The sequence below is a fragment of the Uranotaenia lowii genome, chromosome 3, assembly GCF_029784155.1.
Source record: "Uranotaenia lowii strain MFRU-FL chromosome 3, ASM2978415v1, whole genome shotgun sequence".
Lineage (NCBI taxonomy): Eukaryota > Metazoa > Arthropoda > Insecta > Diptera > Culicidae > Uranotaenia > Uranotaenia lowii.
The window spans coordinates 270,303,227-270,319,927 of NC_073693.1; the positions used below are offsets into that span (position 1 = coordinate 270,303,227).

The window sequence follows — 16,701 nt, forward strand, 5'->3', positions numbered from 1 at the left end:
CACAAGAGCGAATATTATACTCGCCTTAAGTTTGCATCAAATTTCTTTATCAATATTTTGCAGATCATTTCTGAAACTCTTTTCTTCTTATTTTGAACTCTATTGAAACTTTTTTTCTATTTCCAAAAAAACGGCAATGAAGTTTTTATCAATTTACACCATATTGGGTGATAAATTTTGATTTTTTGGAAGAATATTTCAAGATTGACCAATGCTAGGTAGAGTGATTTGCCAATCGTTGTCCCCTGACCCATCTTTGAACAGAATGACTGAAATTGTCAATATTTCGGCTGTTTTTCAATTTTTCCCCAAAAATAATACTGAATCGTGTAATTCGGATTGTTTACTGATAAAATGAGGCTTTGCGGTATTTTCTGCTGTAAAATGTGTATCTTACGACAGTTTTAATTTTTCTTGTTTTTTCCGCGTGGTTTTTGCGCTAATTGTTAACCAAAATCTTAACATTCCTTCTATGGCAAATAAGGGTTTTCAGCATTTTTTGTATCGGTTTTCTTTACGTAACGTTTGTTGGACAATTTTTACACCATGATTTTGAAAAAACTATGATTCATACTTAACCAGAAAAAATGTTGGATCGTGCAACAATTGGTCTGCTCAATCTCCTCCTGCCCCATTGTTGTACATAAATCCGCTGCAAGATTTGTTTGCAAATTTCAAATTTATAAACTTGTATACCTCCGATAACTTTGTAGGGTTGTTTTTACCTGAGTCTCGAATTGCAACAACGTGTATTGATTTTGCAAGGAGGTTTGTAAGGAAAAATCCAAATTATCATTCAAAAATCATCATAAATGTACTGAAAGTTTAAAAAACATAACTTTGGATTTTTGAAATATTAATTGATTCTTGCAATACCTGTGAACAAAAACTAAATCTAACTTCTACCCCAGAAATTATATTCGATGTTATACGAAAAATTCGATTTTAATATTTTTTAATTTTAGTGTTTTGACAGCTAATTTGAAAGCTAGTTAACACTAGGATGAAAATAAAAGAATTGCAATAAACTGCTTTAAGACTTTCGCAAAAATATGTCATGAAATCATTGAAAGTTCCAGAAAGCAAAGCCTGCAAATTTACAATACTTTTCAATTGATTCCGAATTTATATTTTAAAACGGTTATACATTTTTCATGGATTACTCTTCTCATGTTGACAAAAAATGAAGCTTACGTATAGGCAAAACCAATAATGAATGGCAAACTTCATTTCAAACTTGCTTGAATATCCTGGACTTGCAAAAATTTCTTCTTCCATACAGATTGCCATACAAAATTGAACACGTTCTTTGAATACATGCAACTTCAAAAAATCGAAATGTCTATGAACATGACATGTTTTTCTTCTAAAAAATGTGGATATTTACGTTTGAGAAGTAATTTTAGAAATTTCTGCGCCCTAATGGATCGATGGAAAAAGCTTATTTTCTGAGAGGAGTCGCCACTAGTGCTCAGACCTGTCAAACCTCATGATCAAAGTAGCAGAGAAAACCCAGAGAAATCAAAAAAACGTGGCACTGTGTTGAACTATGAAAAATCACGCGGACAAAAATCGGAAATAATTTCAATCAAATATTTGTTAAGAAGAAGACCCTTTGTTTAAAAAAGCTCGTGTTTCAGAACTCTTCCATTCTTAAGATATTGAAAAATGAGGAAAAAATGCAAAGATATATATGTTTGATAAAAAAGTAATAATGCAAATTCATGATCACTGATTTCAAAAAAACTTCTACGTACAATACATTGATGTAAATGCTAATATTTATGAAAATACAGTGTTGAGAGGCTTCAGAATAACTAATAAGAAGATAAAGCATGAGAAAATGAAGGAAATCAGAAAAAAATGAAATAATTAAAGTTTTCGGACGATATCATTTAGTTCCGGCTGATTTGTTCATGTTTTACGTGGATATTTAACAAGTTCTGAAATATTCAGTTCCTATCTCAAGATTTGGAGATTTTTTAAAATTACACCAGAGTCAGTTTTTTGACCTACCCTCTATGAAAAGCAATTATAAAACGAGCAGATCAGCTTTCCAGATTTCCAGGTCTTTGACTTTGAAACTAGGTATCCAAATGGGCTACCTATATTGTCCTTACTTTCCAAACGTGTTTTATTTCAAATTAGAGCTGGCCAGAAGTGTTTAAGAAATGAAAAGGCAGCCACTTAAAGGATAAGGGCCTGAGTTCCGCTCAAAAACATGAATAAATTTTTCCATTATTTATAAACATTTGAGCCATTTTCAAAATGTGATCGTGAAATATTAACTTATGATCTTACGATCGTAACTATTTTTGGTTGTCATTTCTGACAGTCAAATTGTTGAAAACATTTCAATATATGTTTGAATTTAGAAATTATCGAGATTTTTCGGTGAGTTTTAATAATAATCTAACCCAAGTTACTCTTCGAGTAGCTCGAAACATGTAGATAGCTAGTAAATTTTGTTTAATTTTTTTATTAAAACTCACCGGACATCGTCGATAATTTCGAAGTACAAACAATAGCGGTGATAAAACCAAAACTCCAATTAATATAAATTTGTCCACTTGTTTGTATGACTATCTCTCATAGTTCGTTACCATAGTTGCCATAGTTACCACAGGAATTGTTTTATTTTCATAATAAACAAGAATGAGCGCCAAAGATAGGCATGAAGTAAACATGAAAAGTTAGGCTGGCAAATTTTATGAGGTTTTAATTCATATTGAAATTAATTTTTTTTCAACAAAGTAAAAATAATTATCTGATTGAGCGATTCTATGTGCGTGCTTGTCTTAATGAATCGAGTGCGAGTGGTGCCAAAAGCAATGGAATTTTATAGTTTGCTTTCCAGAACTTTTCAACACGTTTTCGGGCCTGGAATTTTTTTTTCCAAAACGGGTGAAAACCCGTGCAATCAATTTGAAATTTTCAAATACACAAACTGGGTATTATCCAGACAAATTCGAGCAAAATTTATCCATTTTTCGAACAAAATCAGGAAAAGATAGGAGAAACTTGAACCTTTATTTTTTCGTCGAATCACTTCAAATTTTGTTCAAGGCTTCAAAAAAATTCTTAATAATTTTGATGAAAATAATTATGAAATATTCGTTTTCGGATCGGAAATTAAAACAAATCATTACTCAATTAGATTTTTTGTTAAATTAAGCAAATTATGTGAATACATACTTCCGAAAAAAAAAACCTGACCGTTATATTAAAATCCGGGAATCCAGGCTGACTCGTCCCGATACTTTTTTTGAATATTTGGGCACGCCCGGATCAAACCGGAAAATCTGGAATGCTATACGTTCTAAAAACCGTCGATGTTAATAAAATTTTGAAATCGATTAAAAAATATATTAAATAGATTGATAAATTGAAAATCATTATCATTGTTCTGAAGGTAAAGGTAAATTTGGACACTTGTTTAAAAACGACATTTGAATAGATTAATCTAGCATAATTTCATTATAGCTGAATGTCAGTTGGAACATCTGAGAAGTATTTTGTATTATTAAAAATAATCTTTTTCATTCCATTGAAGTAATTCAAAGGGTTTTTATTCGACAGTTGAGGAATGAAAATGTTATGGCCAGTCATTTAATCAATTTACCATATCATTCAATTTCAATTTACAGTTGAATTCATCTAAAATCTAATTTATTTCATGCCACCCTAACCTGATTGGCTTCGGTACCGCCATCTGATAAAAATAAAAAGGGTTTTAAATAAATACGACAGATGGCAGATTTGTATCTCTCTAGCGGAAAACTGCGCAGGAGGTGCTTAAAGAAGTCCATTAATTATTTTCTACAAATAATTTTCTTTTTTTTTGTACTCGTTGATTTTCAATAACACTAGTTTACATAATTTTCAAAAAACCGTGAACTCCATTGACCGACCTAAATTTTAAATGTGAAATTGGGCACTGAAACCGAAAACGAAATTCGAAAAAATCGCAGAAGAACAGTTTCAAAGTTATGCTCCAAAAATAAAAAAGTACTTGTAATCAGATTTAAATATCTCGGAATGCATAACATTAATTTGAAATCTCTTTGTTGCATGTTAAAGATGAAATTTTTTTCTGTCGATCATTTGATCGTCATTTTGCGTATGATCAACAGTATTGTTAATATTAGTGACTTTATGGAAGAAAAAAAAATATAAAAACGCATTTTTTCAGAGAAAACTTTGTTTCAGCAAAAGTTTTAGACTTAAAAATAACTTTTAAAAATTCTTCTCTGTTGCTCATAAACATTAATTTAAAACGAAGATTATTCATCAAAATCGGTGGAAAACTGAAAAAGTTATGGGTACTTTATTACCATAACAGTAATTTTTGCATTTTTGAATAATTTATTTTTCGAAAATTTCATATTTGGAGCGTAACTCAAAAACTGTTCTACTGAAACTTTTAACAATTCCATTTCCGGATTCCTCGCCCAATTTAACATCAAAAGTTTGTTGTCTATTGTTTAGTTAGTTCAAAAATGCTGTAAACTAGTGTAATTAATTCAATAATTCAAAGACACTTCAAATTTCAATAAATATATTTGTTTAATCGTCAAACCTTAAAATTGAAGTTTTCAGCTTTTTGAACTGGTTGAAAAACATATGCTTGTCTGAAAAGTGTCAAAGTTACTTAAACTGCTTTGACTTCGAGGGACTATTTTTTTATCAGATTTATTTTGAAATCCTTTATTCTGACCATTTACTCAACATTTTATGCGAAAAATCTAAAAATTGTTCTGAAAAAAAATTTGTTTTTAAAATTTCGAGACGACATATCTTAAAGAATTGTATTCCATGTCAACAGCGAACCCTTTGATTTTGATAAGAATACTGCCAACATATTGTACACAAGGAAAACTACGACTCATAATCCCAAAAAAAAATCGAAATCAAAGGTTGGAAGACCCGAAATATTAGATAAATTTTATCAATTTTCTCAGAAATTCTAATCTACCGTCGAGTTAGACTGGATACATCTAAGTGAAGCTTTATTTGGTCCTTATTATCCATAAAAATGAACAGTCATAACTTTGTGAAATTTAATTTGATCAAAACAGTGTTTCAGGCAGAAAACTCTTGGGATACATTTCAATGTGATGTGATTGTTTAAAATTTTATGTTGGCAGGATATATAAAGAAAAGTTGAAGAGGTTGTTTTTTACACGACCGTCATCGTAGAATTACGAATGTATTTGTCATTTCTGTTCTATATAGGCCGTAATTTTTGTTTTTCGTCCTCTTCTGACCGTCTCATGAATATTTTCGCCATTTTGTTTCCTGCATGCCGTTTCGTCATTTTGTCATGTCATGTTGAAACAACATTCTGTCCATTAATCAAACTGCATCAAATTCTCTCGCTGCTTTCACTTTACACAAGAGAATAGAGGAAAATGGAAGAAACAAAAAAAAACCTTGCAAAACAACCAGAATAGCCATCGTGTAGCACAAACTAGAAGGTTTTAAAAAGCCAGAGAATGCAAAGCGCGGGTTTTATTCGTTCTGTAGGCATCCTCCCGTGTGGTCACTGCAGAAAGAAACGCCCGTGGGACTATATTATCAGTCAAAAAATTCAAGAGACTAGGAAGGAAAAGGGACTCCTACCAGCTTCAACTTTATTTAAAGTAAAAACAAAGCGTCCATCAGCCATCCGAGAGTTCCTTCGACGCACACTCTCTGAGCCGAAGGCTCGCATTTAACAAAAATCGCCTGTGACCATTTAGGAGAGAGCCCAACAAACGAATGGAGTTCGCGCGCCGCAGTGGCAGGCTTTTTATTACTTTTCAACTTGTGGAACATGATTTTCTGCTCGTTTGCAGAGGTTTTTGGTTTTTTTTTTCAAGTTAAATGTTTTTTGTTTCATTTCATTTTCAGTTTTAACTGCTATTTTTACATGTTAAGTGGTAAGCCAGAAAGGCCCGTCAGCTTTATTTTATCAAGACTTACTCAAAATATGTACTAGTTTTATTATCGGTTGTCAAAACAAATTTAAAATTTCTCTCGCAAAAGGAGTATTAGAGTTTCAATTTGATTAATTTGATAACCTACCTAACTACTACTATGAATTCTTAAGACTAAGCTAGCAGATCATTAATGATCTGATGACTGGATCTGGCGCATGACTCTCTAAATCTAGACAGAACTATTGATTTCCGTACTCCCAACATCTGAAGACTAGCTAGTTGGTGGATTTCAGAATTTCTAGTTCTTGGAGGACTGTTTAGAATCATTCGAAGGAAGTTATTCTGGATGATTTGTAGCCTAGAATGGTGGGTATTAGCGCATGTCTCCCAGACTGGCAACGCATACTCGATAAGGGGAAGGATTATTTGCTTGTAGACTGCAAGTCTATTTTTAAGGGTAAGGGAAGATTTTCTGTTTAGAAGGGGATAAAGAGATCGTTTCATTATTGTGCATTTTGTAGATATTTTATCTATATGGGATCTGAATAGCAATTTGCTGTCAAGGGTTAGACCAAGGTAAACTACTTCACTCGACCATTCAATGGGAGTGTTGGCCAGATGAATTTTTAAATTACCAGGTGGAACAAGCCGAGGTGATTTTGAGTGTGGAAATAGGATAGTTTGTGTTTTGGCCGCGTTCATACAAATCTTCCAGCTGTTATAGTAGTCGGATAGAAAATCTAGGCCTTCTTGTAGTTTTCGTGTCAGAGCTCGAATCACTCGACCCTTATAGATGATGGCTGTATCATCTGCAAACATAGATATTATGCCACCACCCGGTAGGGGAGGAACGTCTGAGGTGTAGATATTAAATAGGATAGGTCCTAGGAGGCTTCCTTGTGGAACTCCAGCATCTATGATGAATGTTTCAGATTGAGAGCCGCTCAAGAAGACCTGAAACTTTCTATCCGCAAGATAGTTTTTAATTATTTTCACGATGTAAATGGGGAAGTTGGATCGGTGCAGCTTAAATACAAGACCATCATGCCAAACATTATCGAACGCCTTTTCGATATCCAGAAAGGCCATGGCAGATGTTTTTGATACGGACTTGTTCCGCCTTAAGATGTTAGTAACCCTAAGCAATTGATGGACAGTGGAATAACCTCTTCTAAATCCGAATTGTTCTGGGAGAAATATGTTATTCTGGTTTGAGAACTCAAGTATACGGTTAAGAATCAGCTTTTCAAATAACTTCGAGATGGAGGACAGTAAACTGATGGGTCGATAGCTTTTAGCGCTTGTGGGGTCTTTGCCGGGCTTATGGATTGGTATAATTTTTGCTAGCTTCCATCGGGATGGGAAATAACCAAGCTCAAGGCATTTATTGAAGACCATACTTAGGTGAGTAAAGAATGTCGTACTCAAGTTTTTCAACTCCAGGTTAAAAACACCATCAAAACCAGGGGCTTTCATATTTTTCGTAACTTTGATTGAAGCTATCACCTCATCAGCAGTTATTCTTGACTCTACAGGGATTTCTACGGGAGTATCAGCGACGCTAGACATTACCATTTGAACGGCAGACTCGTGCGGCCTAAATTGTGGGAAGCTACGAAGTGTTGGCCAAGAGCGTTGGCTTTTTCGACAGGGGTTAGTAAAATCGTAGGGTTTTGGTTGGGAGAGGAAAGGGGAGGGATAGGTCTAGGTTTGTTTTTTAGAATCTTAGTCATCTTCCAAAATGGTTTGCTGTAATCTGGGAGAGAGCGAAGGTGGTTAGCAAAATCTCGATTTCGTTGGTCCATGATTCTGGCTTGAATGATTTTTTTGAGACGGTTCATGCTAGTCTTCAGATGAGGGAGACCAGAACGTTGATATTGACGACGATATATATTACGGAGCCGGATGAGATATTTAGTAGACCTGTCTAAATTTAAAGAGTTACTCACCAATCTGGAGGCTGGCACATGTTGATCCCGGGCTGCAGATATCGCTTCGTCGATTTCTTGTAGGCACTGGTCGATGTCTTCAGATGATTGCGGCTGGGTGTGGTAGTTTACGTAGGAGTCAACACACAGTTGAAATTGGGCCCAATCAGTACGATGATAATTCCGGCGCAGGATTTGATGTCGGTTCACGAGGCAGCCCACTCTCGCCACCACTGGGTAGTGGTCAGAACTAAGATCTTGGATGGTCATAGGGTTGGAAATATTCCTCATGTTGGTGATGAAGATGTCGATGGTTGAGTGGATTCCGGAGCGACTCAATCGGGTGGGAGAATCAGGACTCAGGATTATGTTATGACCTTCCTCAAGAACTTGTTGGACGATGGTTCCGTTGCTATTCCGCCGAGTATTGCCCCAGGATTGGTGCTTTGCGTTAAGGTCACCAGCAATAATGTATTGCCCACGTCGTCGAGTTAGTTTCATGATGTCTTGGCGAAATGCTGCAGCCGATCCGTCGTGAATGGTTGATTGCTTGGGGCAATAAGCTGCGATGATGGTGATGGTGACAATTTCAACTCCTATCGCTTCGATGATTCCAAGCCCAAAACTGGGCAACAGCCGACAGTTAATGTTGCACCGCAAAATGATGGCAACACCTCCGCCCCCCGATTGGTTGCGATCCATCCTGGCAATGCGGAAACCAGGGATGTAGAGATTCACATCAGGTTTGAGGTGAGTTTCCGTGATGGCAGCAATGTCTATTTTTTGGTTTTCAAGGAAATCGGCGAGCTCTAGAGTTTTGTTCTTGATTGAACAAGCATTCCAATTGAGGATGTTGACGCTTTCTTCAGGGCCCATATTGACTCATAAAGTTTAGCAACACTCTAGTTGCGGCTTGGATTTGCTGTTCCTTAGATCGGCATAGGCTGAGTCCTTTGTACATTGCTTGGACAAATTCCATCATCTGGTCTGGAGAAAAAAGGGTGTCATCAGCAGAGGAAATGGTCGAGGAGCCTGGGTTTCCCCAGGTTGACGGAAGAACGTGATGCGTTGATGGTTCTGCCGCAGCGTTGGTAATTCGATGTTGTGCGGAGAAGGTTGATTGTAGGTTTTTTCTAGGTTGGTTCAGCTGGAGGGGCGGCAGATTCGGTGTTGCCGTAAGACGTAATTCTACGTCAAAAAAGCTCAATACTAGGCAAATAAGGTCAAATAGCACTCCACTCAGATGGCTTCGGTTAAATTCAGAGGCAGATTTGAGTTCCTGAGAAAACTTCACGTGTGACAATTGCTATTCCAGACTCTCAAACCGGTGGCTTTGTTTTTTTTTTTTTAGATTTTGAGTTCGAATTTGTCAATTGTGCATTGGACGGTTTATATGGAAGACCCCCCGTAAAGGAGGCCGTCTTTAAATTGGATTGCATTTGAACTAGAAGTTCTTATAATAAGCTTCCATAACAAATATCAGCCTCTCCGACCACATGGTGGCTAAGCCTTAAGGTGATTTTTAAAATGTGCAACCATTGGAAAAAATCGGACAACATAAGGCACGACATAAAATTTGCCTGTGTTTTAAATTATTTTTTGAATTTTTATGTCACTTTTTTCGAACACTTAAACTTCTGTATTTTGTTGACAAATCCTGTATAAGTGCAATCGACAAAAAAAATCAAGTGAATTCGGTTAAAATGACTAAATAGCATAAAAACCAAAATAAAGTGCTTAGCTGTGCAACGATTGGCAAATCACCCTAACACCCTAAGAAATATACATTTAGCTGATGAAACAGCGTTACAGACATAAATATGTTAATTTTATAACCGGCTGAACTCACTTAAAATGAAGTAGGGTAGAGAATAACATTAACAAGTTCAATCTGATTTTTTTACCAATTACTGAAAACTAGACAGTGTGTGGAAAAATTGAGCACCACCCAGCATACAGAGCACCCCAAGGAAGATAAGCTTGCAATGCGTACAAACGGACAAAAACCATACACTAATAAAAACTCATAGGACACATTTTTTTCATATGTATAATTATTAATGATTGCCTCATTTTGTTGAAATTTTTCAATTCGACAGATTCTCATTTTTTTTTTAACTATTTCTTCTTCACAGGAAACGATGCGCCGCGGCACAGTGCAGGTGGACATCGGAGACATGGCCGAGGGGGCCATCAAGTTTGGCTGGATCAAGGGTGTCCTGATGCGTTGTCTGCTGAACATCTGGGGCGTTATGCTGTTCCTTCGGTTGAGTTGGGTTGTTGGCCAAGCTGGAATTATCGAAGGTGTGGTACTGGTATTGATTACAACGGTTGTGACCACCATCACGGCCCTCTCGATGTCAGCCATCAGCACGAATGGTGTGATTAAGGGCGGCGGAACGTACTACATGATATCCCGATCGCTGGGGCCGGAGTTTGGCGGTTCGATTGGGTTGATTTTTTCCCTAGCGAATGCCGTTGCCTGTGCTATGTACGTTGTGGGTTTCTGTGAATCGCTAACGGATCTGTTGGCCACTTTTGGAATCCAGATCATCGATGGACAAGTGCAGGATATCCGTATCATTGGATGTATCACGATTGTCATTCTACTGGGAATCGTCGTCATCGGTATGGAATGGGAAGCCAAGGCACAAGTCGTTCTGCTTATTATTTTATTGATTGCCATTGCCGATTTCTTCGTGGGAGCAATCATTGGACCAAAAGGGGATGACGATATCTCGAAAGGATTTGTTGGATTTAACGGTAATTTGTATTAGTTGTTCGTAAAATACATAAAAATTAATCTATTTATAACTTTTCATTTCACAGCATCCCTTCTGATGGAGAACATGCAATCCGACTACCGGCCGGTGAAAAATGAGCAGCACGATTTTTTTTCCGTGTTTTCCATCTTCTTCCCGGCTGCCACCGGTATCCTGGCTGGTGCCAACATTTCCGGAGATCTTAAAGACCCCAGCAAGGCCATCCCCAAGGGAACCATTTTGGCCATTATACTGACATCATTTTCGTACGTCACCATGGCGGTCATCGCGGGAGCAACTGTCCTAAGAGATGCCACCGGAAACGTAACCCTAATGGCCAACGGTTCCTGGGAATTCGCCGAATGTGCTCCGGAAGAGTGTGATTATGGATTACATAACTCTTTCCAGGTTATGGAACTTGTTTCTGCCTTTGGGCCAATCATTTATGCCGGTTGTTTCGCGGCCACCTTGTCATCGGCCCTAGCCAGTTTGGTCTCGGCCCCGAAGGTGTTCCAAGCGCTTTGCAAGGATAAGCTGTACCCGAAAATTGGTTGGTTTGGCAAAGGATTCGGAAAAAATAACGAACCCGTTCGGGGATACATCTTGACCTTTGTGATTTCGGTGGCCGTAATTTTGATTGGGGAGCTGAACGCCATTGCTCCACTGATTTCCAACTTCTTTTTGGCTGCCTATTGTTTGGTAAACTTCAGTACATTCCATGCCAGTCTTGCTAAGCCCGTTGGATGGCGACCAACGTTTAGGGTAAGTTCAAAAACATGTTCAATAGGTTCTCAAATTTTGAAATGCTCCAGCTGTCTTCAAATTTTATCATTTTCTTATATTCAGTACATTGTTTAGTAATCCATTTTTCATTCAAGATTGTATAAATAATTTTTGAATCAATTTTATAATTTATGTGCTTCATTTACAAATTCAAACGGTGATTTTTATAACAATTTTTTATTATAGTAAAATATTTATCGACTAGATGGGTGTAATGGATGGGTAATGGCAACACGGTCAATGAGAAGATAGATACCGAAGGGCTCAGTGTCATCTATGCTGGCATTTTCAATTCTATCAAAAACGCACCAACACACATGATGATACATAAATTACACATCATACAACCAACATCAGTAGTGGCTACGCGAAAAATATTTTTCCAAGCAGTACAGGCCTTATTCAAACAACAGTTTTCACATTTCAAAACTTTTCAGAAGGATTGCATGTAAGCAGAACGCTCAAATTTTTTAACTTCCAATATTTCTATGTTATATACCACAGACATCTGGGCGGTAATTTACCGAATAGCAGACTCAAAGAATATTTTGGACAATGAATACGAATAAGTTCAGCAAGTACATTTAAAACTGTTGTGTGCCGGATTAAGCCATCGGACTTCGGAGGGCCCGGGGCAATTTTTCTCGGGGCCTCCAATGATTCGATGTTTATTCAAATTCCCAGATAATATAAAACATTTTAAACGTGTAAAGGAACTGGAGATGAGTTCAGTGTACTGTATTTGAATAGCCATTTTGTCTGCGTAGAAGATACTTTCTGGTTTCTTCATATAAATTAATCACGTGTAAACATTGCGGGAGAGTTTAGAAATTTCTCAAAGATAAAAGCTATAATTTGAGCTGTAAAATGCAAAATTTAATTCTCATTTTTTTTAAAATACCCTTACCACCAACTAAAATTCTAAGATTTAGAAAAATGACCAGATAGATATTTTATATGTTTTTCATTTCATCATTGTGCTTCATCGAGAAATATTTACCTAATGACAATTGGGAAGGATTGAAACATAGAATACAAAATTATATAAATTTTAAAAAAAATATTTATTTCAAATTTCATGGAGATATAGATATGAGAGTTTAAAAATTTTATTTTTTTTATTTTTATTTTATTTATTTTATTGATTATCATGTAGTTTAAGGTAATTCAATTCCTTATAAATTACTACAATTTGCACTGCTTAGTATAAATTAAGGTCATTCTCTGATTTGTGTTCTGGTCAAGTAACAATTCTATATACATTATAAATTCTCCAAAATCTTAAAAAGTTACTGGTTTCTTAAATTAAGGAAATTTCTAAAATCTCGTCTGAAAGTTGAAAGAGAATTACAGTTTCGTAGGTTATTTGGAAGCTGATTCCAAATACCTAAACCCTTGACAAAAATGGTACGTTCATATGACTCGGTACGATGACGCGGAATAATGAAAAATCTTACTCAAGAACTACGAGATCTAATGATTTTCTCGTTGAGATAAGCTGGTTTACCCGTGTGAACGATTTTGTGCAAAAAAAATACAAGCTCTATATTTATAAAAATCTTTAAAAGAACACCCCAACAGCTGAGGGTGATGATGGCTTACTCTGTGGAATCGATTCAAATTGAATATATAGCGAACACAACAATTCAAAGCTAAGCGGAGACGATTCATTAACGTTGCTGTAGCTTGTAACAGGAATTCAGCCCCAAAGATGAAGTGGGGAAGGATAAGTGCTTTAAAAAGAGTTAGTTTAATGGCCGAAGGAAGAATACTTGTTTTAAGTCTGAGAGTTCGTAAAACATTATATATTTTGGTACACTGGGCATTGACGAATGAATTCCACTGTAAATCTCTTTGAATAGGTACACCTGAGCTTGTTGCTCTTTCGACATACTGAATATTTTGATTCCCGAGGACTAATTGTGGGGTACCGGTCAAGTCGAAGGTCGAAGGAAAAAAAATGCTTTGGTCTTATCATTGTTAATAGGTAACGAATTATGTATGGATAAGGTTGCCAGAATTTTTTCCACTCCCATCCGGGCCCAGCAATTCCGGGTATTTTTTCAAAAAAACCTGGCAAAATCCGGGCATGGATTTCAATTTTTCAAATCCAAAAACCGGGCAATATCCGGGCAAAATATAGGTGTTATTTTATATAAAAGCAAAGAAAGAATGCAAAAAAAACTGAAATTAATATTTTATTAATGTAATTACAGACTTACGAAAACTTTTTGGAACACTTAAATATTTAAAGGTTTATAAAGGTAAATCAGCGAAATTATTTGAAACAACCGTTGAAAATGTCAATACCGTTAATCGATTTTGATGAAACTTACTCAAAAACTTTGATTTTTTTTTGGTTTCTTTGTGAAAATTTTGAAAAAAATCCGGGCAATATCCGGACTTTTTTCACGATATCCGGGCAACCGGGCCGGACCGGACTTTCTCGAAATTTTGCATCAAATATCCGGGCAAACCCGGATTAGACCGGGCAATCTGGCAAGCTTATGTATGGACCATTGAAAAACGCTTCGTAAGTCTATATTCATCAAGTTAATTGCTTGGTATGGGGAGGCTTCTGATAAACAAATGACACATTCCACCGTGACGTGAAATCGCTTTTCCGGACTTTTCTGCACTGTTATCATTCTAGAAGTCAACCAATTTACTTGAAAATGAAAAAAATTGTAGCAAACAGTCGCAAATTGAATTTTCTTCTAAATGAATGTAATTTGATCATTTTAAAATTTAAGTTGTTTTTTGTTGTGATTAATTACTTTTGTGACGTGAATTTACGCTAGAATTAACCACTTCGGACTTTTGAACATACATCTTTGAATTTCTGTTCTCTCTGTGGAAATAGAATATCGGTGTCTTAGAATGAGTTGTAAAGAAAACAATTACCCACAATTTGATGTACGGAGCTTCTCAATTGAACAACAACGAACGAAGTGCTTATTTGTAATTGTGACGTGAATTCACTCAGTTCAAACAGAACAAGGTAGTTGACTGAAATCACGTCACGAAATATAAAGTTATACTGTGATTATACTGAACCATTGTTTGGAGTTTTCAAATTTTATATACACTTTCAAAAACCGATATTTTGTTGTTCCGACTTTTACAATCACAAATTTTCAGTATCTGAACCTAACTTTTTTCTTATTTTGATTGACACTTGAATAGCAACATATTGAGGGATCATATGTTAAAATTACTACTGTCTTCATTTAAAGATTCACAAAAAAAAATTTTTTTTTTTCAATCTTTTTGTATTTTTATTTGAAAATAATGAACTTATTAGAAAAATCAACTAAATTATGCTCGATTTGTAAAAATCCGATCATCTGGAGGGTCAAAACAGCTTTCAGAGCACATTTTTCATATAAAATTTAACAAAAAATCTAATTTTGGGACGTGAATTCACTCATTCGCGCTGTTGTAACTGAGCTAGATTCCAACCGATTTCTATAAGTTTTGAAGTTTTAGAATCGTCTTATCATTTTCAAAGAAAATCTGATGTTTTCATTTAAAAAAAGTCAGAGTTTTCTCGTAAAATGAAAAATTTCCCTTTTTTTGTGACGTGAATTCACTCATTTGCGACTGTTTTTGTTCGCTTTTCAAACAAACTACATTGTATATAAACAAATTCTTTTTTCTACAAAATGAAGCTGTGTTTTTTGGCTTCTGAACGTACTAAAAATATTTCCAAAAAAAATTCATCCATATGTTTAAATTAATGATTTTGTAAAAGTTGTCAAAACAACCACTTTTTTCAACAAAAAAACTGATTTTCAAAATCATCTAAAGCATGTGTAAAAAAACTTTTTTCTCTTTTTTCCGTTGGTTTTGTGTGATTTAAATTATCAAAATTATGGACAATTTTGAGATTTTTTGATACGCGAACGGATAAAAATCACTTTTGAGCGGTACAAGCGCGTGGAATGTGTCAAATGTAGATTTGCACGTCATCAGCAAATAAATGAATGTTGGAATTTGAGCAAACGTTTTCTAAGTCGTTAATGTACTAAGAGAAGAAAAATGGCCCCAGAATGGAACCCTGTGGCACTCCTGATAAAACGTTAGCCGGATTTGATTGATTATTTCTTGTAAAAACAATTTGAGTTCGATTATTCAAATATGATTGTATAAGAGAAATAGCGCTGCGTGAAAAATGGAATTGAGAGGATAATTACTTCAGTAAATTAACGTGCGAAACTCTATCGAAAGCCTTAGGAAAATCTATCATCAATAGAATGGCAGTTTGTTTCTTATCCACCAGATTTTGAATGTCGTCGATTATTTTTAGCATTGCCGACGTTGTGCTATGGTGTGCCCTGAATCCTGACTGAAATCGACTTAGCAAATTCATACTGTTAATATAAGACTGAATTTGTTTATTTATTATGCGTTCAAATACTTTGGAGAGCGAACTTAGAATGCTTATGGGACGCAGATTTGAAATTCCTTTAGCTTTAGTATTTTTTTGAATCGGTATTATTTTAGCAATCTTCCAAAGTTTTGGACATTTTCCTGATACTAAGATTGTGTTAAAGATTTCACGCAGGGGAGTAATAACTGAAGGCAGGCCCGTGCGAAGGACCCGTCCATGGGGGGGGTTTTCGAAATTCAAATTTAGCTAAAAATAATAACAATACCAACAACACATAATTAACAAAAAAAATGAATTTCTTACATCGTTTTCTTACTAATGATTATCACTTAAACTCAAAAAATAATAAATTTTACTGATAAAATCAATTAAAATTTCGAAAACAAATCACAATGAAAGTTTAACATCAATTATATTTTCGGGAAGTCATTGATAAATTTTTTAAAATGATGCTCCTTAGGCTGAACAATAAATTTACTTCACAATAATTTCTTAGCAGTCTAGTTTTCAAATTTGAAATAAATACTTCCATAACAAGATTTAAAAAAAATCTGAATGCTTAAATAAGTGTCACATCAGGTAAACATTAACCATGATTAATTGCTAGGAAAATGACAATAATTGTCTTTAATTATTAATCTTGATTGACATTCTTTTCTTTTTCAACTGAAGGGTTGATTGAAAATTTCCGCTGTAGTGTTTTGAGTTTGTAAAAAATTAATCACGATTTGAAATGTGAGTTTCTGATTAGGAAAAAATTTAAAGATTTATGTTTTTAGTATTAAAGAAATTCAAAACTGAAAAACATAGACAAACTTATCGAAAATATTTCTTCAAATTTCAATAGCTTGTCTTTCAAATTCGATATTTTTTTTTCAAAATTAAAAAAAAAATCTGTACTAGAAAATTTTGTT

General features: G+C 35.1%; 1 protein-coding gene across 10 annotated transcripts in view; it reads left to right on the forward strand.

Annotated features, from left to right (window-relative positions):
• The window catches only part of LOC129751439 (bumetanide-sensitive sodium-(potassium)-chloride cotransporter), a 256,700-nt gene that overhangs the window by 190,117 nt on the left and 49,882 nt on the right, over nucleotides 1–16,701 (forward strand). For all 10 annotated transcript variants that reach the window (XM_055746933.1, XM_055746943.1, XM_055746939.1 and 7 more), the window contains 2 exons: nucleotides 9,985–10,612; nucleotides 10,679–11,373. In XM_055746933.1, the coding sequence (XP_055602908.1) occupies nucleotides 9,985–10,612; nucleotides 10,679–11,373 (1,323 nt within the window). The remainder of the gene's footprint in view (nucleotides 1–9,984; nucleotides 10,613–10,678; nucleotides 11,374–16,701) is intronic.